At 30.6% G+C, this 24,561-nt stretch overlaps 1 protein-coding gene across 1 annotated transcript in view; it reads right to left on the bottom strand.

Annotated features, from left to right (window-relative positions):
- Positions 1–24,561, bottom strand: part of Dmd (dystrophin) — a 1,212,244-nt gene that overhangs the window by 1,147,622 nt on the left and 40,061 nt on the right. The window contains exons 10-13 of the mRNA XM_028765040.1: positions 21,191–21,313; positions 18,823–18,960; positions 15,922–16,074; positions 14,876–15,058 (exon numbers count right to left, since the gene is read on the bottom strand). Of these exons, the coding sequence (XP_028620873.1) occupies positions 14,876–15,058; positions 15,922–16,074; positions 18,823–18,960; positions 21,191–21,313 (597 nt within the window). The remainder of the gene's footprint in view (positions 1–14,875; positions 15,059–15,921; positions 16,075–18,822; positions 18,961–21,190; positions 21,314–24,561) is intronic.

Below are 24,561 nucleotides of genomic sequence, written 5' to 3'. Positions count from 1 at the left end.
GAGAAGGAGAAGGAGAAGGAGAAGGAGAAGGAGAAGGAGAAGGAGAAAGAGAAGAAACAGTAGTTAATTACAGACAATGTTGTTGTAATCTCTCATTCTATAGTCACTCAACAAAACACTTTAACTTGAATTTCATTTTGGGCAAGAACATTCACATGCTTTCACTTTAGCATGATAACAAACAAACAACAACCAAAAAAATTAACACCACCATCACCACCACTAACAACAAAACAGAATTTCAAGAACTATATGGATACAACTAGAGATTAAAAAACTAAGTGTGGAGAAGAAATGCAGTAGAGTAAATAGAAAAGATATCTGATAAAAAATTAAATGAGAGACTTAAAATTAAGTACAGAAACAGAAAGTCAGTTAGATATTTGTTTTTTATAAGTTTCTAAGATGATTTGATAGGAGAGAATAGTTATGGCTAAAAATAAAATGGGAGTGCTGGGCAGCCTACCAAAGAAAAAGAACTATTTATTGCTCAGAATGAAGAATAGAATGAAACAGAAATAATAAACTGAGAGGCATAGAGAACAGTACAAGAGAATAAGTATATAATGACAAGAAAAGGAAGGTAGAACATATGGAAAAGAAATTATATTGTATTAGGGACAATGTTCCTGTAATAAAATCTTATTATTCATTAAAATTAAAATGTACCCTAACACTGGAAATATGACTCATTAGGTGAAGGTGCATGTCGTAGAGACAGGAAAAATAAAAATATATGACTTATATATGAAAAAAATAATTAATTAAAAATTGAGTTTAAAATAAGGTAAAACAGTGTTCTTAATCTCAAGTTGCACTAGCAATCTTGAGATATATTAACAGTTTTATACAATTTTTAAGACATAATTGAAAGTAGCACATAACAATTCCCTAATATTCTATTCTCCTTGTAAATATTCACAATAATTTTTCATCTCTGCAACAAATGTAAAGAATTCCAAAGCAAAGTGTTTGGAATGGAGCTAAAAAAATAAAGCTAAACAAGAATAAGGTACAAATGAGTGCCATTAGGAATTTTATTAAATCCATGGTGTATATTTGCAAAGTACCATATATAAAAACATATTCAACAATATAAATCAATTATATGTTCTATATGTGATATTGATCTATAAGCATGTGCACATTTATAAGGAGAAACTTAAACAAGTAAGTAGCAGTAGTTTGTGCTTTGTACTAAAAACCATTATGCATTAGTCACTTTTCTGTATAAGTAGGTAGATCAGTACAAGTTTTTATCAAATTATTTGCAAAAGGAACTATAAAAATAAAATGAATTGTCTATAAATATAATTGAATCAGTCATAAGAAATTCTCTTTCATGTCAAAGCTGACTATTCCTTTCTGTCCTCTCTGTTTTCTGTTGTTCTGTGCTAAAGCATGTCTAATGGCCATGTGGCCTCTTATATTTTTTCGCTCACTTGCTGAATGCAGCTACTGTTTCCTGTTTTGGTCACTTAAACTTTTACTTCACTAGTCTACTGGGGTCAGGGAGAATACACTTATTAAATTTATTATAGATCACTGGATGATCAGAGCAAGAAATGAACATTTTTAAAAATTTAAAAAGTCCTACCACAACAAATTGAGGATAAGTTTGCCAACATAATTTAAAGAGTGCAAAGGTTTCTTATGCCTGTATGGATTTGGGGCTAGTGGTAGCAATTTTCTCAAAATAAGGTAAGAAATAAGCATGGTCTTTTTACTTTTAAACATAGAAGTGCTGGTGTATAATGAAACTATCATGTTTGATAAGTTTTCTCCACAAATATATTTGTTGGTGTAAAGTTCATCAAATTGGTTTACAGCTGTTGAACAAAATAAGTTTTTCTCTTACAATAATTATACTCAGTTTTTCCATAGAGTTTTTGGTATATAATGACAACTTGGGCTTAATATACTCCACATTAAAATCTGATAGTTTCTTCTGAATTATCTTGTTCTGTCATTGTTTCAAGAAAGAATTGTCAATGATTTTTTAAACAGGGAGAATTACAATATCACTATCTACTGATTTGCAAGTGCATTTTCAAGATTTAATTCTAAGAAATCATATGCATATGACCAATTTTAGATTACATATATTAAAACAGTAATTTATTGTGGCATTTGATGTATCTTTTCCAAATTCTGCCTCAAAATTCTGAGTAAAATAGTGTTTATCAATACACAGGGTTATTTTTTCTCCTCCAAAGTTCCCAGAAAACTGATTTACTGTGCTTACATTTTGTATCCAAACAAATTACATTTTGGAAAGAACATTGAGTAAAATGATGAATGTTGTGACTTTTTGTATTCAATAAAAGAGCTATGTTAAGTATTTGTCATCATGTCCATTTTCAAAGGACAAGGATAAAAAAAGCATGAATATTAACATAAAGACATTGTATTTCTCCAGTTTTTACACTCATATTTTTTGAAATCTGGATAAAACAGAAAAATAAGACACACTTTTCTCAAAGTAAATTAATTTAGTTCATTGTTTTCTTGCAAATAATGCTATTGTTAGATCATTATATCCCTGGAAAAATATTTCTTTTATATCCAAAGAATGAAATTCATAAATAAGAAATTACTTCATTGTTACATTGATTCTTTCTGCTTATTTAGAAAATACATTATGCATATATTGTGATACTGCACACTCTCTTTGCATATTTTTGTCCTACAATTCTTCCATATATGATATAAAGAAAAAAATTCTATTTTTATTGCAGTGAATCACTCTTATGGGATAAGAATTGATTTTTCCAAGTTGGCCATGTAGTTAATAATGACATAGTATGCAATGGGACAATGAAAATATTACTAAAATTCAGCAAATTGTACAGTGTTTATATCCTTTACTTGTTATAGAAAATGACACTATATATAGATGCAAAATATAAAGAAGTATAAATAGCCATATACAAGAATAAAATTACAGTTTTCAGAAATTGAAATGAGGTCTGATATTGTACGATATGATGGACATAGCTGAAAGTTTTCTGTGGCTAGTATCAGACAAAGCATTGGACTAGGTAATATATGGATTTTATATGCACTCTGCTTCTAGTAAAATGATAGAGAACAGCAAACACCTTAGGTAATAAGCTGAACTATATGTTAGCTAATCTAACATTTGGTGGAGAAACTTCCATTTTTAGTCTGTACATTTTAGACATCACCAAAATTGCATGGGGATAGCTGTACTGGTTTATTTTTGAATTCTCCATTCTGTTAGACTGTTGTTGGCCAGCATAATGCTATCTTTGTCAGTGTTGTTCTACAGTGTAAGTTGGTTATTGAGATGCTTTCAATACTGTTATTTATGTTTATGATTACTTTGATTATTTGAATGCTTTTAGTGTTTCTGTATAAATTTAGGTATTATTTTTTTCTAATTCAGTGCAAAAATCTTTTATAATTTAGGAGGTGTTGTATTGAATCTGTGACCACTTAAGGAAATATAACTATTATGCATAATGTTAGTTCATATAGCCCATGGGTGTATATGGTCTTATCAACTTTTGTTGAATTCTTCAATTACTTTCTTCAGTATAATTATGTTTATTTTAGACATTCTTCATCTCCTTTGTTATGTTTATTCTTAGGGAACCTATATGCCTTTGGAACCCATATGAATGGGATTTTTCTCTATTTCTAATGATTAGTTTGCATTTAGCAATTAGATGATAATATTTATTACTTTCAAGGTTTACTTGAGAGTGTATTTAGGGTATTTTAAGTATAAGATGATGTATTCTGCAAATAGGAGTATTTTACATTCATTTTATACTTGTAAACCTTATGTTTCTTTATATTGTTATATTGTTCCATTTAGCCATAAGCAAAATACACTGAATAAGAGTGGGAAATGGTAACTAACAGCACATCAATCCCTCTAGGAGACATTTCACACTACAGTGTAAAAAGTCCCAGGAAAAGGTTATCTTTGTTGTAATTATTGACTAGTGAGAACTCAAAATACTCTGCTCCAAAAATTATAGGATATTGCCAATGCCCTTGGTTATTCTGCAGAACTTGACAGTAAGACCCTGTTGCTGAAGGGTCCAAAACCTTCAATCACAATATGAAAAAGTTAACCTGGTATTGATTTAAATCTTCCTCCTGAAAGATATTTTCATAGTGCTGGAAGATAATATACATACCCATCTGTGACTCTTAATCACTGGCCTGGCAATATATGTGTACCAGTGTAAGTAGTATAATGTTTTAGGAGTAAACAAACACTTTATGATTGGAATTAAGGCCAATTCTAACAGATAAAAAATATGTGGTGTGATTACTGGGCCAAGAACTTCCAGACTGAAAAGTCTTGGGCACTTGAAAGAACATACTGCTTTTATTCTGAAAAATGCATGTAAACCAATACCAATATCTAAGAACTTATCCTTGTACCAATATCATAAGTTATTTTGCAATCATCATCAGAGAAGCTTTTGTTTACAGTAGATAATTAACAACACAGAAACAAACAACTGGCCAACATGCAAAGAATAAAAGACTGCAGAATACTTATCCCTAAAAAGATGAATATACTCTGTCCCCTAGTTCCAAGTTTCAGAAAGAGGGACATAATCATTTGAGAAGAAGAACATTAAAAGTGGAAGAACACAAGGTGTTAGATGACTACAAAGAATCAGTGTCTTCTGGATCACAGGATAGTGCAGTTGGGCACAATGTTCCACCTTTAGCAGGATAGCTATTGGTAATTCTTAGCTTTGAGGAAGAAGGATTTGTTTTATCTAAGAGAATAGCTCCTATAAGTCAATCACACTCCAGTGAAAACCTTCGATAGCTAAGAAGTAGGATTCACTTCTAATGCAGACATAAAATGGATAAATGAAATGTGGTCTATATAAATAAGGATGTTATTTCACCATATAGATTATCAAATATGAAGTCTGTAAAAAATGGATGTAAGTGGTAAGTGGAAAATAATCATATTAAGCTTTACAAGCAGGTTCTACATTCTAATAGCCTCTCTTGCCCCCCCGTCTCTCTCTATCTGTCTCTCTCTGTCTCTCTGTCTCTCTCTGTCTCTGTCTCTCTGTCTCTCTCTGTCTCTCTCTCTCTCTCTCTCTCTGTGGGTGTGTGGGTGTGTGTTTTGTGTGTGTGTACACATGCAGATGTATGCGTGTATATTTGATGAAATTAAAAATATGGATCATGCTGGGAAAGAACAAACCTTAGGGGTATTAGATAAAGGAAGAGAATAAACTAAAATTAACATGGAGCTGACAGTAACCTACTGTGGAGCAGGGAAGGGGAACAGCAAGATGGGACAGGGCATCAATTGAAGGGCGTGAGGAATATGAAAAAGACAAATAAAAAAATCTTAATTCAACCCATCTGTAGGTATCCTTATTTAGCAAATCTAATTTTTAAAGCGCAGGAAAGGCTAACATAGTGCACTTAATAATCCTCATGTTTCATGTATGTGTGTGACTACTTAGAGTCTAGTCATTTAACATGTTTGACTCATGTTAAGATGCAGAAAATAACTCTAAACATTGGTGAATAGTTGAAACTTTGCTGTGTAGACATTCCATTAAGTAAAAAGGAGTATTAACAAATATTCTTTTCATAAATGTCCTGGAAATAGTTCTTAAAATCTATTCTAACATTAAATTTTGATGCATTTCTATGCAATAAACAACTAACAATGACCTTGCATTTTCATTGAATTTGAAAATGTTATATATGTCTGTGTATATGTGTGTGTGTGTCTGTGTGTGTGTGTACATTAGGTTTTCATATAGTGCATGTTTTCTTTATTCACAAATTACTTGCATTGTTATAGCTATCCTGTTTCTAATTCTAATTTAAAAATTTAAAAAGTTTGCTATGATTATTGCATATGGCATTAAATTTGAGGGTTCAATCAGCTTAGACATTCATTTAGTTTTCTATTGAATATTTTTTTTAATAAATGAGATTAAATAAAGCAAAAAAAGATATTTTCCCTACAATAACTATGCTATATAATGGTCTATTTAAGAATAAGTGCACTTGAGATAGTGCTAATAAAATCTTATAAGCCTATTAATATGTTAAAAGACATTTATTCATAAAGGATCAGAATAATTTTGAGATAATTTAGCAAACCTGAAAACATTGTAATCCTGTTTTGGTAGTAAAAGTGAAAGTGGGAAATGTTATGTATTTTCTTGAGTTCCTTTTACTCATCTCTTAGAATAAATCCCATACAATGAAAGTCTTAAGTAATCACTGAAGAATCTGAATGACTCCCAGATGGTACAAGCAATTTAATTATTTTTAACCATTTGTTTCAGACATGCTAAGAAGGATGTTTCCAACCTCGTTACAAAAGCGATTTTGAGCCCTCCCAGCTGCTGTTCCATATTTTCAAAGCAAATTTAGATTGGAGAAAATTATACTTTTTATTGTTTTGCAAATGGAGGTCAAATTTCTGAGCATAAATTCTTGTTCATTTTTTCATCTTCATTGTTTGAATTAGATTTCTCAAATATCACATCTTTTGTATGACTGCTGTGGATACACCAGTGCTGTTTTATGTTTTGTGTTGTCTAGCACATAGCAGACACTGAACAAATGTTTGTTAAAGAATAGGAATACCAAGCTAGTATATCCAAAACAAAACTTGGGCTTATTTGTAGTCATCCAGTAAGTGTATACAATTACAATATCAGAGCATCTCCAACTTTTTAGTTTTTCTTTAAATCTTAGCAGAAATGTGAAACATAAAAGATTAACACCAATTACTAATATCAAGGAAACTACATTAACAAAATCATTTGATAATTCACAAGTAAAACTCTATCTTTAGTTTGGAATCCTTTCCCTTAAATTCCTTGAAACTAAGGGAAATTATTGAAACATTTTTTTGAATGTAGTTGCTGTTACAGATATGCATTATAAAGATCTATCAATGAACCTCATATTACCAAATACCTGGAGTTTCAGGCAATAAGGTAAGAGATAAGTAAACCATTTCCATTTACTTAAGGAAACAACATTTTTGCTTAATACTCTTATCTAAAAAAAGAAGTAATCAACTTATTACTTCAATTTAATTTTATGCCCTGAAATAAATTTTGAGGCTTATAGCATTCCAAGGATGATGATAATTTCAGTGATAATCAGAATTTTATATCAAATGAGTTACATTTTCATTTTCAATAAAAATATATACTAAAATTCTACATAAACAATTGCATTAGACTTTATTTTGCTTTGATATGTAACAATCCTAGAAAAATGTGTACTTGTGTTATTTTAATCATCACCATTTCCATGAAATACATTCATTTCTACTTGATAGCACACTGTGACATTCTATTACAATAAGAAAGGTAATATCTTTACTAATATTTGTATATTTTTCATAAAATATGAATGTAGTCATTTTTCATAACATTAATTCATAGCCTGAACATATATACAATTATAAATGTAGCATAGCTATAATCTACTAAAAATAATTGGGAATAGTCTGACATATTTATAATAATAATTTTATTTTATTGAGCTACTGTGAGCCAGCCACTGATAAATCATATGTGTATGAAGTAACAAGTTTCATTTAAAGTACACAAATATTTTATTACAATTATATCCAATTTAATAGTAAAGTATTCAGTTTAGAGATACACAGGAAAGAAAAGGACCTGTTTTAATATAATTACTTAGAACTCTTAGTTAATTCAGTTAATATTCTCATAGCTCAGTTCCTTGCTTAAATTAAATTAACCATTTTATCTACAAATCTTATGTACATATATTAACTTCTACTATGTAGATATTTTATACAGTACTTATATGATATTAAAAGTAGTTTCAAAGTAATTAACATACACAATGTATCTATAACATTTTGATCCCTACAAGACCTTATCACAGGTTTTTTATTAATAAGTCCCTGAATTACAGACATACATGTTATAAATCTAGCCATCATTTTGTTTTCTAGACACAGAACTGTAAAACTATTATTTGAGCTCTCTTTCTTTGTATGATGATACCTATCAAAAAGACTACTTATTGCTATGCCACAATATGGAAGAAATAGTGAAGGCATTTGTGAAGTATGAATGTGGATGTAAGGTGTGTGTGTGTATGTGTGTGTATGCGCGTGCACGCATGTGTGTGTGTTGAAAGATAGAAAGACAGAGAAAGAGAGCATAAGGGAGACCAATAGAGAGTGAGAGAGCAACAAAGAGTGAGAGTGAGAGTGATAGAGCAATAAAGAGTGAGAGAGAGCGAGAGCGAGAGCGAGAGGAAGAGCGAGAGCGAGAGGGAGAGGGAGAACAAGAGCGAGAGCGAGAGCAAGAGCAAGAGCAAGAGCAAAAGAAGCAGTGACCCAGACAGGTATTATATGCTTTGAAATGTATGTTAGAATTTCACATTAAAATACATGAAAACCATCTGAAATGTCTTTGAGTTGACATATATGATGTATATTTTCTAATAATTGCCCTGTTTAATGTGATAACAGTTAAAGAAAGCGGGGTGAAGATTTATAGATGAAAATTCAGTAAAGTTACAAAGGCAGAACTTGGAAAAATGGTATTCCTGAGATTTAAAATGTAGTGATACCGGCTTATATCTAGTTATAAAATCATAAAAATATTAATACAAATATAGTGCATATCAAAATCAGAAAATACCCTAGGACGTATCACAGAGGCATTTCACCCTTAAAGGAAAGTTGAAGGTACCTATGATCAATGAAGATTCAAAGGCAGCAGGTGGGCAATAGAGTAGGTTAGCTCCCATCAATGCCCTTCTCAGGCAAGTTTCATGGCACCAGTACCCAGTATTTTAGTTGACTTATGTTTGATGCATAGATTAGCTAGTTATATGTAAAATATAGTCTTTCAATTTTTTCTGTTTATCTTTTTCCCCTCTTTCACTGATACCTAAATGTTCCTCCTCTGATTACTTTGTTGTTTAAAGCAAAATTTACATGTCCTTTCAATGAGATTCTTATGTTGGTAAATTCACCTCTGATCTATTTTAGTGGAATTCCTTTGTGTGTTTGTGTATGAGCACATGTTTGTGCAGGCTCATATGTGTGTGCAAGTGTGTCCATGTGTGTGCTCTCTTAGAGGCTGCCAGCTAACATCTGTTGTTATTCATCAAATACTAGACTTTTAAAATATTCTTTCTCATTGGCATGAGAGATTCAGTTACATTTATTAGAATCATAAATTCATGGCACAATAGCAGGATTTGTTTCTTGGTTCAGGGGATCAAATTCAGATCCTCATGCTTGTGCAACAAAAACATTAGACTGCACTATCTACCCAGCCTTTTAAAGATATACTTCAAAGAGTTTCTATAATACAAAATTTAGTGTTCATAGATAACTTATGCTATTTCATTACCTTCTGATTTATGCCAAGGCTCTAAATTGAGCTGCTGTTTTTTTATTATTTCCTTAATCTGTACATTTCCTCAAAATACATTATTTATTATTTTAGATGTATGATATTTGTTCAACTTTTGAGTTGGAATACTAGAACCCTTAATAATTTTAGGAAATTCTAAACAAATTGCATCCCAGAAATTTCTTTTATCCCAATATAAATAGTATTTCTTTGTTCTCCTTTATATACCAAACACAGTTCTTGAGATTATAACTTAGGCAGGGGTTTTATTTCCACCTCCATTATAAATCTTGTACATAGCCATGTAGAATTCTTGATTTGAACTGTCCCAAAATATTTTTTAAGTATTAGGTTCAGTATCACAGGTGATGATGTATGTATTTACGCTTCTCTTTGAAAAGTGGGCTTTATCTGAGGTTATATCCAGATTTTAGATGCTTTATGTAAATCAGTCATTTTGCTGTATTCTTAGAAATCCATTCTACCTTAACATATATTTCTTTCTTAATCATCCATTGAAGTATCAAGCTCCATAGAGGAATACAAAAAGATATTATAGAAATGGCTACAACCATTGCAATTACCAAAAATGTAGTAAAAATAGATTAATAGAATCTTAACCTATGTAATTTCTTTCTTAACCTTTGTGATATTTTAATTGCAGTATTGAAGCTGAGAGGGTGAAAATTCCATAACCAACCATCTCCTTGGTCAATAATTGCCTTGGAAAATATTAATAGTCTTTTATGTTCACAACTGCATTTACTAAAGAACATTATGTCTCCAAATAAGAACACTATATTTTCCAAGGATATTACATTGGGAGCTGACAATATTTGTTTATGTTTCAAAGTGAAGACAAATATCTGTGTGGTATTTATGCAAAGAAAGTGCTTCCGCCTTTTAATCACAATAGTATATTTTCATTATGTAGTAGAAGATGAAATATAAAAACTTGTCCTTTGTGTTTCAGCATGAAATCTAGGGTCAAGAATAATTTCTCATAATGTTTTGGAAAAAGACTCTGGCATGGATTGTATATTTCTTTTTAACTTTAAGAGATTCATATAACAGATAAATAAAGGTAACTTGATGTGTCCCCCACACTCCTTTTTGCCAATAAAAAATATATGAATCTTATCTACATTCTCAAATGGCATTTTTATTTACTACTATACCTGTCTAAATGTGAGGTTCTATAGAATCTATTTCTCTCATAAAAGTTAAGATACTCTAACATAATAGATTCTGAGACATTCTAGAACAAGGACAAATTGCTTAATTCTGTGTCCCCTCCAAATATTTGAATATTTATATATATACATATATGTACATATATATACATATATATATATGTATATTTATATATTCCATCTGCAAATCATTGGACTCATTTGATGTCCTCTGGTTTTTTAGGTATTATTTATATAATTTCAATGCCAATAGAACAATACTGAGGATATCAAAATAATCAAACTGGATGTTTAAAAAAACAGTAGAAAATACTACTTATTTTTTAAATTCATAATTTAGCAGAAAAAGGTCCACAGTATAAAAGTCTTTTCATTTCACTAAGTTACTAAGTAAAATTTTTCTGTGACATTTAATGTGAATGCTGTAAAACAATATTGTCTGCAAACATTTTAAGAACATACTTGAAGGCATGCTATGTTAGAGATATTTCCTAGGCATGAAAGATAAGAAACTCAATTTGGATGTCAATTGTTATTCATCTTATTTATGGTTGGACCTGGCTTTGTGGGGATATAGTCTTTTTGGTAGCCATTTAGCTGTGCCTTCTGCGGTATCAAACAGGCATATCAATCCTCAGCCCCATAAGAGAACTGGGTCCGAGCCATTCCCTTTAAGAGGGTCCTTCCACATAGCTGTGGCATATGGCACTTATGCCTCACTGGACAACAACAGGGGGACCGGAGCCATTACAAAGTCTCCTTCAATTACTGGAGGTCAGGCCTCTATCCCCACCTTTGCAAGATTAGGGTCACCACAGCCCTTCTATACTTAGAGAAGGGAGGAGATGTCAGGGGCAGCCCTGCTTAACACTGAAGGCCTAAAATCAGCCATAGGCCTAAAATCAGCAATAGGCCTGTCATACATGTATACTAACACCAAGTCTTGGGTCTCTGTGGAAAAACATTGAAACAGATGGCTATAAGCTAATGTAAACAGGCAGCTTTTGTGGAAATTTACAAGCTTGAGTAGTCATAGACCTTGTAAATAGGTAGCCTTGGCAGATAATACCAACTTAGATAAGGACAAGTGAATCATACGCAGAGTCATAGCCACCTGTCCCCTCAACTTTCACCCAGCTAATACCATGCTCTGAAAGATATCTGTACTCCCCCGAACAACCACACTCCAGTATCATCCCCTTCCCCATATCCTGCCTTTTTGTGTTTATAACCCCTGTGTGAATAAGTAAAAATTATGATTAGACTTAAAAAAATATATTAAAAAAAGAAACTCAATTTGATGTTTGAGGATTTCAATTATTTAATGATGATATAATCATTAAGTACTCAGGACTACTGAAATTGTTTTGGAAAAGACTATTATTTATTTTAAAATCATGTTTCTTCAAGTAGATAGTCACATGTTTCCTTTGTAGTATAGGCCATGTATGCATTCTATTTGAGTATTTATTCAAACAGAGGACTACCCTTTTTTGTATTTGAAACATAACTGGTGATAATTCATATTGAGAACATGGATACAATATATATGACACAATGTAAAGTTTTCATACTTTTATTGTGTCATGTTGGTTTTAGCTAAATTGTTTCTACATTCACAGAATACTCTATATTCTTTCTAGCATTTATCAGAATTTTATTATAAAATATTTTAATGTTATTATTTAAATGGGGATGATAAGTTAACAACATTCAATTTCATATTATATTCTATTCTGAGTAAATTTTCTTCTGTACAAAATAATTTTAATCCATTATTCAAGAATAAATACTTAAATACCTTTATTTTCTATGCACATTACTAGTTGCACAACTGAATGTCTTCACTGTAGTATATTGAAGATTATCTAACATCTATTGTATTCAATTTCTAATGTTGATGGAAAGTCTTCTGTGAGTATTGTTAGTCTTCAACTGCTTTTGTACAATCTTGGTCTTTTAATATATAGAGATTCTTTCAAAAATATATAAGTATAGACCCACTGTTGTTTTTCTCTTGTAGGTAGAGTTTGATTTAATGTAGGAAGTTATATAAACTCTAACTTGATAATATAAAAAATCACCTAATTATATAAAGTAATTGTCTTTTCCTCGTGTTCTTCAGTTTTACATTCTGGAACCCTTTTATGAGTAATACAGAACACTTTTTATTCTAGTTTCCATGTCTTTTATAATTTTCAACAGACAAAGTTTTCTTAGTACATTCTAATTTATATATATACATATTTTTACTAAAATAAATATATGGCTGACTGATATGGAAATTTGAAGCCTTTAAGTCTTACTTTTTATTAAAAAGCTCAATAATAATTCTATTAGAAAATTCGTGCAGACTCCTACTCTTTATTGATTGAATCACAATATGTGTCTTCATTTTCTGCAAATACTGTTTGACACGGTAGAAAACTACTTGCCTATGAATTTCATTTAACTTGTAACATGGACTGATCACAATAGATTGGATAAGGTTATTATTCCCACCTTAAACAAATTACCCACAATGAGCTTAACTATCTTAGTGGCTTAGAAGTTTATATATAATAAAAACATTTAATTATGAATGGAAAAATGAATTTCATAAACTATGAACTGTTTTTAAATGTTCTATTAATTAGAAACATAATTCAGAATTATTCTACTAGGATATAATGAGGTAGTTCAAAAGGGAAAATATTTGCCTTGCAAGGATCATGACTAGGATTTGTTTTCAAGCTCCAGGTCCACATATATTTATGTTATTTGCAATCACATGTGCTCCAGACTAATTAGAATCCCAGTCTTCTCCACCCCCACCAATTATTTATGGGATGGAACCTGAAGAATAATACCTGAAGTCTTCTCACTTAAAATTTGACCTGCACTACACACATATACATTTAACCACATCTCAATTTACATCTATTCCACACATGAACTCTTCCCCATATATACAAATTATTTTACTAGAATTTTATGTTGCCTATTGTAAGTCTCAGTGATTTGTGATATATTATGTTAAACTTGCAAAATCATAGACTTTAATGTTTAATCAGGAAAAACTAAGACTTAAAATAGTTGCAGCATTTTTTTTAAAAAAAAATGGTTTTTGAGAGATTAGCTGACCTTGAATTCCTGTTTCTGTTATGTATAGCCCATAACTTCTATAATTACAAGCATGTGCCACTATGCCTGGTTACTATTTCTTAATATTATTTCAAACTGTAATAGTTAGCTGCAATTAAACTTTAGATTATCGCATTCATAAATAACTGTATACTTAGAGATTTTCTTAAAAGTATAAAAAGATGTAACAACAATATGCCATGTATTTTCACATACATGTTCATAAAATGGTTATTTCAATTACCTTATACATCTTACATATACACTGTATCAAGTGGAATGAATAATATCACAGAAGAAATATCATTTTTGAATCGAAACTCATGCAGTTGATATTTACACAATGCAAAATAGTTGAATAACTTTTTCATAGACTCTAACCTAACATTTTTTCTCAGACATTTATATCCTGTGTTTGTGATGAGTAGTTTCTGGAAATTACAGATGGTGGTCTTTCTTCTTCACCTTCTAAGAACTTGAAGTAGGAGCAAAAATGTATTCATCAAAATGTCTCTGTAGTTTCTAATTTGTTTACAAACAATCATGAGTGATAATACAACTTTCAATTGTGTTTTCAAAGACAGTATCAGAAACATTCCATCCTCTTGGTTTCTTCCATCAAATATCAACATATCATGAGCCATCCAGTTTGTCTAATGCGTAGTGTGACGCACTATGTGCCTAATCCAAAAGTAAAGTCTGTAGTAATATACTTTAAATCAATAAGATAAGATCGTATATAGGTTGTGATAATATATTCCATAAAATAGTTATTTACCATGTATGCAGTAAGAAAGCAAAATCAGCATGGGATGATCTCAGGAAAGCAATATATATTTCTGGGTTAGACACTGAAGCTAAATAAATGTATGAGAAGTTGAGAAATTCATATTGCCAATGTTATGAAAATGATGCAGCAAAAGAAATTAAGATGTGTATTTTTTCATTATGAATAAGGGAAATTTTTCCTGTCACTTGTTCTTTTGTTCTTAGTCTTGAAAATTAAACTTTTGAGTTACAGAAGCCCAATGTGAAGGGCACAACTCACTTTTAGGATGTACACTATTTGTTATTGAGCCCAGATTTTGATGTTGTTAGTAGGCTTCTGTTAATATAGTAGTAGTTGCAAACACATACGTGGGTTTGCCAGTAACAACTCACAATTTGTGCAAAGTTGAGTCTTCGAAACTGAGCAAAATTGCTCTCAATTTCCCGCCAGCGCTTGCTGAGCTGGATCTGAGTTGGCTCCACTGCCATTGCGGCCCCATTCTCAGACAAGCCCTCAGCTTGCCTGCGTACTGCATTCAGCTTCTCTTTCTTCTTCTGCAATTCACGATCAATTTCCTATTGAGCAAAATCAATACAGGGCCCAGGGCAGTTAGCTAACCATGTCAACCGACCTACAAGCAGCAAATACTTCTCTCAGAATTTTCATAGGCTGTTGTTCCTTTATCTTTATTTTTCATAATTTATAAATAATGGAAGGTGTCACTGTCATCCTCACCCAATAAGCCAAATATAATTTTAGGTTTCATTTGAATGCTCAGTTTAAGGTATTCTAATTAATTTATTAAATGTTAGTTAACATTTTGGCTCATGAATTGTATTAGTGCTTTGAGAAGTGACCAAAATTGGAGTGATTTTTTTCATTTATTTATTAGGAATGCTCCACATAAATATAATTTAGTGGGTAAGTGACTACAACTTTATTTTCTTTTTAAAGGATTGAGGAACTCAACAGAGAATGAAGCAAAATAAAAAGTGAAAATAATAAGAGAAAAAAACATCTTTGGACAATTTGCAAATAAATTTATAGAGATTTGACAGTGATATGAGAAGATGCTCTGATGAAATGAATGTGCTAACATGAGAAAGAAGTCGTCCATTTACCGATAAGTCATTAGTTCATCTGGAACAAAGATACACAAAGTCAATTACAGTTTTACCAGAAAACACATGACAGTTACTTATTCATTTCACATTGTCTAAAAGTAAAACATTTTATTCATTCGACATTACGTCAATTAAAAACACGTACTACAATACAATCACTGAAACAAAAGTCAATACAAAGAAATACATCAAAACACAGAGCAAGATAATAGAAGAAACCAGAACATTAATATTTTATACATGATATTAGCCAATGTTAAAGTAGTTAAAATCTAGCATCAAAATCTAGTATTGCCACTCTAAAACAACTTTACCTTTAGTTTTCTTTCATCTCTGGGTTCAGGTAGACTGGCTAATTTTTTTTCAATTTCATCCAAGCATTTCAGGAGATCATCAGCCTGCCTCTTGTACTGATACCACTGGTGAGAAATTTCTAGCGCCTTTTTTCTTCTTTGAGATCTCAAATCCTGTTCATGGTGTAGATATTATTAAAATATCAATATATATATAATATACATATATATTGGCTATAGTCATTTATAAAAACCAAATTCATACCCCTGTGTTTCAAATTATGTAAAAATTATATTCAAAGACAAAGCATGCATAAATTATTATATAATATATTATATATTAATGAAGATCTATGAACAGAAGCTAAGAAACATGAATAACACAAAATAATTGGTTCTTTAAATATTTACACTTGCTTACATTTTTTCATTTAATTAATTCTTAACTATTTAAAAATTATTTCATAGTACATTTGAAACATTTTTATATATGACTGTAATGAATTTAACTAGTTAGCTACAAAAGCACTGAGTTGCACTTGACTTAAAATACTGAAAAATTCTAATATGTAGAATGTTCAGGTTGGGGCTTATCAACAAAAATTAATGTTATAACAGACAAATTATATACAGTCATGACTTTAGAAAAGTCTATAAAATTAGACCATTCATATTATTGATTATCAGTTTAATTATTTTGAAAGCTCAAGAAATGCTTCAGCAGTTAAGAACATTGTCTAATATAGCCCAAGTTTAAGTAACCAAGTTTAAGTATCAGAACCTACATGGCTACAGACAAACATCTGTAACTACAGTCTCAGGGCATTTGACACCATCTTCTGGCCTCTGAAGGCACACGACACACATGGTGCACAAAAAATTATGGATGAATCTACCCATATAAATAAAATTAAAATAATCAAAGATAATTTCACTAGTTATTCTAAAGTTTTTCTATTTCTATGTACAACTATAAATATTATTTCTGTAGCTATTTTGATTGTATATTATAATGAGAAATTAAATATTTGAAATTTCTTTTTTCTTTAAATACATGCTTATCCCACATTTTATTATTATAATAAATCACATTGAAAGTATACAAAGAATCAATATTTTAAGCAGAATGGTTTTCAATCAACCTGTTGATATAAAACTAGGAAACCATTTAAATAAATAATTAAGGAGGAAAGAAGTTATTATCTAGCTCATCAAAATGCACTCAATATTTTCTATAATAAGTAGAATTACAAAACGCACCCATGTATACGCATTGGAAATACAACAGCTCTATCTACATATTTCATTTCTTCAATGAGGCAGCAATTGTGTTTTATGTCCAGTTAATATGATTTTAATAACACCAATGAATAGCTGAATGTTTCATTGCTTTGAAAAATCTCTTTTGAAATATTTTATAATAATAGAATTGCAAGTACTTGGCAGGTTAACTTAATGATTGTATTTGGTATAAATTGATTTAGCAATAACTTATTACTATTAATCATGTGTGGCATGAGGTCATAAAATGTATTGCAGCTTGTACTTTATATGTCATGTCTAAGCCCCAATGTAGTGGTAATAAGTGCCTTGGAACAGTCAACTGTAATTCTGCTACCCCCAAGAAATATACTAAGATCTGGTACCATGACTTATTGTACTATGACTAATTCATGATATAATGAACATATTTGCATAAAGGACTTAGTGATTATATAACTAGAAGTGATTTTGTTTCCTTAGAAAGAGGTGACATGCAATACAGGATACTGCTTACAGAAAATATGCATACTAGTTAGATGTATGCAAGATGACCTCTAGATACTGCTAATCAATGGTACACATATCCTCTTGTAACTAGTCTATTAACTTACAAAAGCTTTGTCAAGAAGAGTGTGAATTACAAAGGATTCTGATCTTCTAGTCATATTATGATTTGCTTTTGCTTTCCCCTCTAGGAAGATGTCTTTTCTATTTACTAATATACTTATCAGCAGTTACTTTCAGAACACCTGCTAGCCAAATAGACTTTGCTGTTGACTCCTTGCAGGCACAATATTGTGTAATTACATTCTCAGCAGTGCTTATTTGGTTAACAATATTGAAAAGATTTTAACCACTTATTTGCACTTAGAAAGCAGATTCCATCTACCTACTAGGAGAATCTAACTATATAGGTCTAAATAATGATTTACAATGTAAAACATTACAATTAACATTATTAGATAATCAGCCATGAAGGAAAAAAGAAGATTGCAAAGCATATACGAAAACGTTTCATAAAATGTTCATGACGTCTAGTTTCATAGACAGTATTAAGGAAATAAAAGAGTTTATTCTCTTTTTCCTACATACTTGGATGAGTCAGAAGGATACTTGACCACATATATTATTTTTGGTAGTATTTCTTCAAGTTTGATACAAGCATTTTGGAGGGTTTCTATATAAATGTAATTAGGTTTTGGTAGCTATCTAGTTTTACAGACTACCTATTATAAGCACAATAAAGTTTATTTTTTAAAATGACAAAAATCCACATCTTATAAAAGAAATAATTAACCAAAATACTAAATGTTATATAAAGGAACAACAGTGGAGGAACATCAATTGATCATTTTGGCAAACACGACAACTATAAAACAAGCTTACAGAAATAAAGCATATTAGAGACTAACAAATACTGTGAATGATAATTTTTGATAGCTTTCAATATTCTAAGAAAAAAGAACTAAAACTACAGTTTATGTTACATAGCTTTCAAAACTGGTAACACAAAAGAAAATCATAAAGCACACATATTGAAAGAAAAAATTAGCTTTCTGGTAACTAAAATTCTTAAACAGATTTTATTAATGTACATGGTATTTTACCCTATATAGACAAAACCACAGGCAAAGCATATTATAATTTGAGCTCTAATACCTTGAGAGCATTGTGTTTTTTCTGTAACAGCTGCTGTTTTATTTTTATTTCCTCTCGCTTTCTCTCATCTGTGATTCTTTGTTGTAAGTTTTCTCCTCTTTGCAACAATTCATTTACAGTGCCCTCATTGTCTTCACTCTGATTGAAAACAACAAGTACAGTCTTCATCTTGGTTTTTAAAAAGCTGTACACTGATGTTAGGGGTAATAAAACATTACATAAATATACTTAAAAAAATCTAATCTTAAAATTATAGGGAATTCAATCATAAAATACCATGCTCACAATATTTCTTTTGTATTTCTATATATCTCTTCTGAAGAATACATTTTGAGTGGCATATGTATGAAGATGGGGAGAAGAGTTGTTTCAATGGTAGAAGTTGTGATTTGCTGTAAAAATGTTACTTTGGGTTTTATTTATATTACTGCTAAACAAACTAAAAATGTATGGAGAAATAAACTAATCTTATCACTTCCAATTTTACTGATCTATGTATAAATACTCTATTAAGTAAATTTTAGAATATACAGTAGATTTAGATAGTAAATTATATTTTATATTTAAATCTAAATGTTCAAGTTTAGAATGTAGAGCATTAATGAAAATGATGGTGACATTTTTCAGATATTAAAAATAATGTCTAAAATGACACATAATTATGCAGACTTTAAGCAAATAAAACAGTACTTTGAGTATGTATTAAAATAATTTCAAAAATTTTTAATACTCATTTTATTATATTCTCCAAGGATAATTGTTTTATTCTTTAGGAAGAATAGTTTAACTCTATTTACTTAAAGATGCGATTTGAAAAACATGCTATTATAATATCATTGCATATGGATATATTTGTGCATCTCTTGTTTCCTGACATTCAACTCCAAATATTAAAAAAAAAAATCTACTACAAAGTTGTACTATGCAATAGTACCCAGGTATTCCATTGAGCTAATAATAAATGACATACAAATTTCAAAATACACATTTCACATATTATTATATGTGTTAATAAATTTAATATATGTACATCTATAACACATGCTTACATTTCAAAATAAAACTGAGGAATCATACACTCTAAGAAATATTTTTTATCAGCTATCTATTAAAAGACTAGAGAAAGTCACATATACACACACACAAACACACACAAACACACACGTTTGTTGTCTATGAAATAATATTTTAAAACTTTTGAAACTTTAAAAAAATTTCTGTGGTTTGGAAAAAAACAACAATAAAGACAAAAGTTTAATTTATTTCCTCATGTGAGGGCTCTATGGCATGGTTGATAGTGAGACTGAGATATAAGCAAGACTTTTGATTTATCCACCCTGGACTTTCTTCTTTGACATGAAGTAGCAGTAGTTGGAACTCAGCATTTCTGATAGTTTCTTCCTGTCCTTTTTTTCCATGACCTGAGCTTTGAAGACCACTAAACTTCTTATATAAAGGAGTACCCATTAAGACAGCTCCAGGAAATAAGAATTAATATTTCTCATCCAAAAATACTTTGCCTTCTATTGCTCTTTTCAAGCACTGTCTAAGAAGTCTTTAGCTTTGATGCATATTGAACATCTCTACTTATTGATATATATAAAGGATAAGAATGCTATAGTGGTGATTATAGCAGAAAAGGAGAAAGAACATGTGAAAAAGTAAAGTGAACATAGCATAAAAATAATAGTGATGTGATGTAAATACAATCAAGCCAGAAAGAAATTAGCAGAGATTTAAAAATATTCTAGGTTTATGTATAGGGTACATGGACTTATTTCTTTACTCCCACTGAATAAACAACATGGAATTATTTTACATATACACATATATATTTACTCAATATATATTTTACATACAATATTAATATTATATACATCCATATATATTTAATATCTATATATGTATATCAGTATTTTTCTCAAATATTCGGTAAAACTATTTGTTAGAAACTTTGGGAGACAATATTCACATTTCATGCAATTGTCTTTACTTTTACCAAAAATATCAGAAAAATAATCCTCCGATATATAAGAAACTGGAATTTTTATCACATTTTACTTTATTCCTTGATGGCTATTTCCATTTACATTTTGCCTTCTGAAGATTAAATCAGAACAAGCCAAAACAGAATTAATCTATTTATTAGAAGTTGAGAGTGTTTCTATATGTTCATAAGGTGGTAATTTGACAATAATAATACAATGTCAAAAGGAATACTTTTCATTTAATAAAATCATTAAAAAATAACACTTTGAATGGTAGTATTCTGAGAATTCAGTTGGAGACATAAGCTATATTATTTCTTTCCAAATATTTATTCATTTTCATTCCCAGTTCATTCACACTTTCATCATAACCAATTTACCATATCTTTATTGAAGTCTTCCTCTTTCAGAGTCACCCCCTGCTGAATTTCAGCCTCCAGTGGTTCAAGCAATTTTTGTATATCTGAGTTAAACTGCTCCAATTCCTTCAAAGGAATGGAGGCCTAAAAAAAAAAGAGTGCTAATTTAAATCAAAATTACTTTTTATTAGAAACATAAACCAAATGAAATGCATTTATTCAGAACCCTGTTGCTAAAATAATGACATGCATTATGTTTCCATATTAAAGCTTATGAAGGTTTTGAAATACAACTGGGAAAGTAGGTGAGGACACATATATGGAGAAACACTTGTGACCATAGAACATACATGCAAGATAATGCAATTCATCATTCCAGAATATCAAAATAGTCCTATTTTAGACATTCTGCTAGTACAACATTTAAGTTAACATGTCTTTCCAAAATTATCTCATTCATCATTAACTGTATCTTTGGGCAAACATTAGAATTTTCACCTTATTTTTAGAACAACCATGTGGCAATCTCTTCAAATATTTCAAATGCCATTTTTATCATGGTACAAATTCCTGGCATGTTCTCCTAAGTCAACACTATTAGCTTTCTCCAAGAATGTTTTGTTAAGTGACATAAATACATACCTATGAATGAAACCCAAATATTTCATATACTTCACAATATAATTCTGAAATTGATATTGATCATGGTTTCAAAATTCTTAATAATCCTTTGAATTCCTAAATGAAAGATTTTAAAATGCATGGAAATATGTTGAAAATAAAATATTCAAAGAACCATGCCATCATGAAAATTCTGTTAGTAAAATCTACTTATTTTATTCTCTTAAACGTTTATATTGAATATGTTAATATAACAGTAAAAATCGTTTTACCTGATCATTTCATAAGGTTATAACTGTAACATATAGTGTAAATTATGGCACATCTTCAATGTCTTTCTCCCTTTCCAGTAAATGGTTTATAGAATACTCTTTAAAAGGACATATAGTCATACTACTTCAAATTTGAATTATGAAATACAATATTTGAATTATTGTATTTGAAATACAATTATTTTTGAAAGGTTAAAAACTGGAATAACCTAACCTTAAAGGAGATTGCAGTCTTTCAATTATTATCATACTGCCATAGTGCACATGCATATACAGTCCAAATGTATACACAATACTTATCTGGTGATACTTTAAATTACTGAATTGTTGTTCATCTTTGCTGATATTCTGTGAGAGCAAACTGCTGTTCAACATGACTTTTACAGATAGAAAATAAATATTTAAAGTAAACTTCATTCACTAATTAGATACCAAATTTCTATATATAGTTATATAGTTAGTTTTACCTGTTTTGTTCCACCTGCTTTTTTTTTTTGCTAGCTCATCCTCTATCTACATACTTAAATACTTAAACAGAACAACTTTAAGGTCTCAGATGGTGGGCTTTTGTGACTCTGTCCCACTGTATTTTCTGTAATTAATTAATTAATTGTTCTTCAAAACAACATGACTTTCAAATTGTTGTATTTATCTATAATGTCACTTTAAAATCTAGTCTAAATTTTCCAACAGCTAACTACATGCCAAGGCTGATTGATATCCATGGGATGCCTCCTCTTTTCTGAGAAGAGAAGGCAGGGTCGATGGGGGAGTAAGGGAGATGGAGGGATGGATTGAGAGGAGAGGAGGAAGAGGAGGCTGGAATCAGTATGCAAGGTAAAGAAATAATAATAAAAATTCAATCTTTAAATATAATATTTTTAATTTCAACTGGAATTGTGCTTTTTCTCAAAGTATATGTAATACCATTTTATCTAATTTAGTTAACACCATAACTATATTATTAGCCAAACATTCTCAAAACAAAAATCCTGTTATTATTGGATACATCCTAAGCTATTGGCTATCCTTGGATCTAATTAATGTCAAATATAAATTAATTGCCTATGCTCCAGTAGTTTTTAAACCAGTAATATGAAAAAAAATCTCCAAAGAGGTATTCAACTCCCTTCCTTACTAATAAGCCCCATCTAGTGCACAATGACAAGGTCAGTATGTCGATTATATTTTTTGCTATACAAGGACCTTACCCATCTACGATAAAACAAAGCAAAATAAAAAACACCCAAAACAAACAAATAAACAAACAGACAAACAAATTACAAATAAGAACAATAAGGTATGGGCTCAAGCATGATCATCAAATCCTCTTCTAATATATTACTGAGAATCTTTTTAGGCTTAATTAATATAGGATTGCTTTGTAGGTCATTTGGTTGATTTTTACCACCTACTCTCAATATTTGGATAATGTCTCTGATCATCTAATAAAGAACAGAAGCTCTTGACTTAAAGTTCCTACATTGAAATTGGGCTTCACATGCTAGCTGAGAAACCTTAGGCAATGGTTGCTTTTATTTTTTTTCTAGAACATGGATTATATTATTCATAACAATGAGAAAATCTACTTCATAAGAAAGTTATGAAAATCAATTGTGTTAGCGTTTATTTGAAATATAAACTCCTATTCACCTGTGTGACACGAATTAATACTCAATACATTTACCTCAAATGCTCACCTCCAAAGCAGACATTACCCAATTTTCCTCTTTTCAAAAAGTTCCAGCTCAGGGGAAGGTTCCAAGGCCTGACACTATTATTGATGCTATGGTGTGCTTACAAACAGGGGGCTATCATGACTGTCCTCCGAAAGGCCTAACAAGCAGCTGAAAGAGTCAGATGTAGATATTTGCACCCAACCAATGGACAGAAGCTTGCGACCCCTGTGGTTGTATTAGGGAAATGCTAGAAGAAAGTGAAGAGGAGGGTCACCCTGTAGGAAGACCAGCAGTCTCAATTAACCTGGATCATCAAGATCTCTTAGACACTGAGCCACGAACCAGCAGCATACACCAGCTGATATGATGTCACCAAGACATATACAGCAGAGGACTGCTGGGTATGGACTCAGTCAAAGAGGAAGCACCTAACCCTCAGGGGAGTTCTGATGGGATGGTGGGGCACATCTGCTTGGAGATAGTGAGGAGGTATGGGACATGGAACATTCAGAGGGTGGACCAGGAAGGGGATAAAGTCTGGACTGTAAAAATGATTACAGAATAAATGAAAAATAAAGTTTCTAAAGAATAAATGCTTTTTGGTTTTATTTTTATTTTGGTATTGTTTTATAGAAAAATAAAATAATTTAATACTAGTGTTAGCATGGAGAAATGTAGGTGCCAGTTTGTCAAACTTTATCAAACTTACTAAGAAAAGTTGACATATTAGCTTCTAGTACTATTGAAAATAATTCCAAGGAAAATGTCAATACTCATGTTTTGTACTCTGAAGTATTTTTATTAACAGTTATTTGGAGAA

This window comes from Grammomys surdaster, unplaced genomic scaffold (genome assembly GCF_004785775.1).
Source record: "Grammomys surdaster isolate TR1022 unplaced genomic scaffold, NIH_TR_1.0 148, whole genome shotgun sequence".
Lineage (NCBI taxonomy): Eukaryota > Metazoa > Chordata > Mammalia > Rodentia > Muridae > Grammomys > Grammomys surdaster.
Note: the sequence above shows the minus strand (reverse complement) of the source record. Positions and strands in the feature narration are given on the sequence as shown.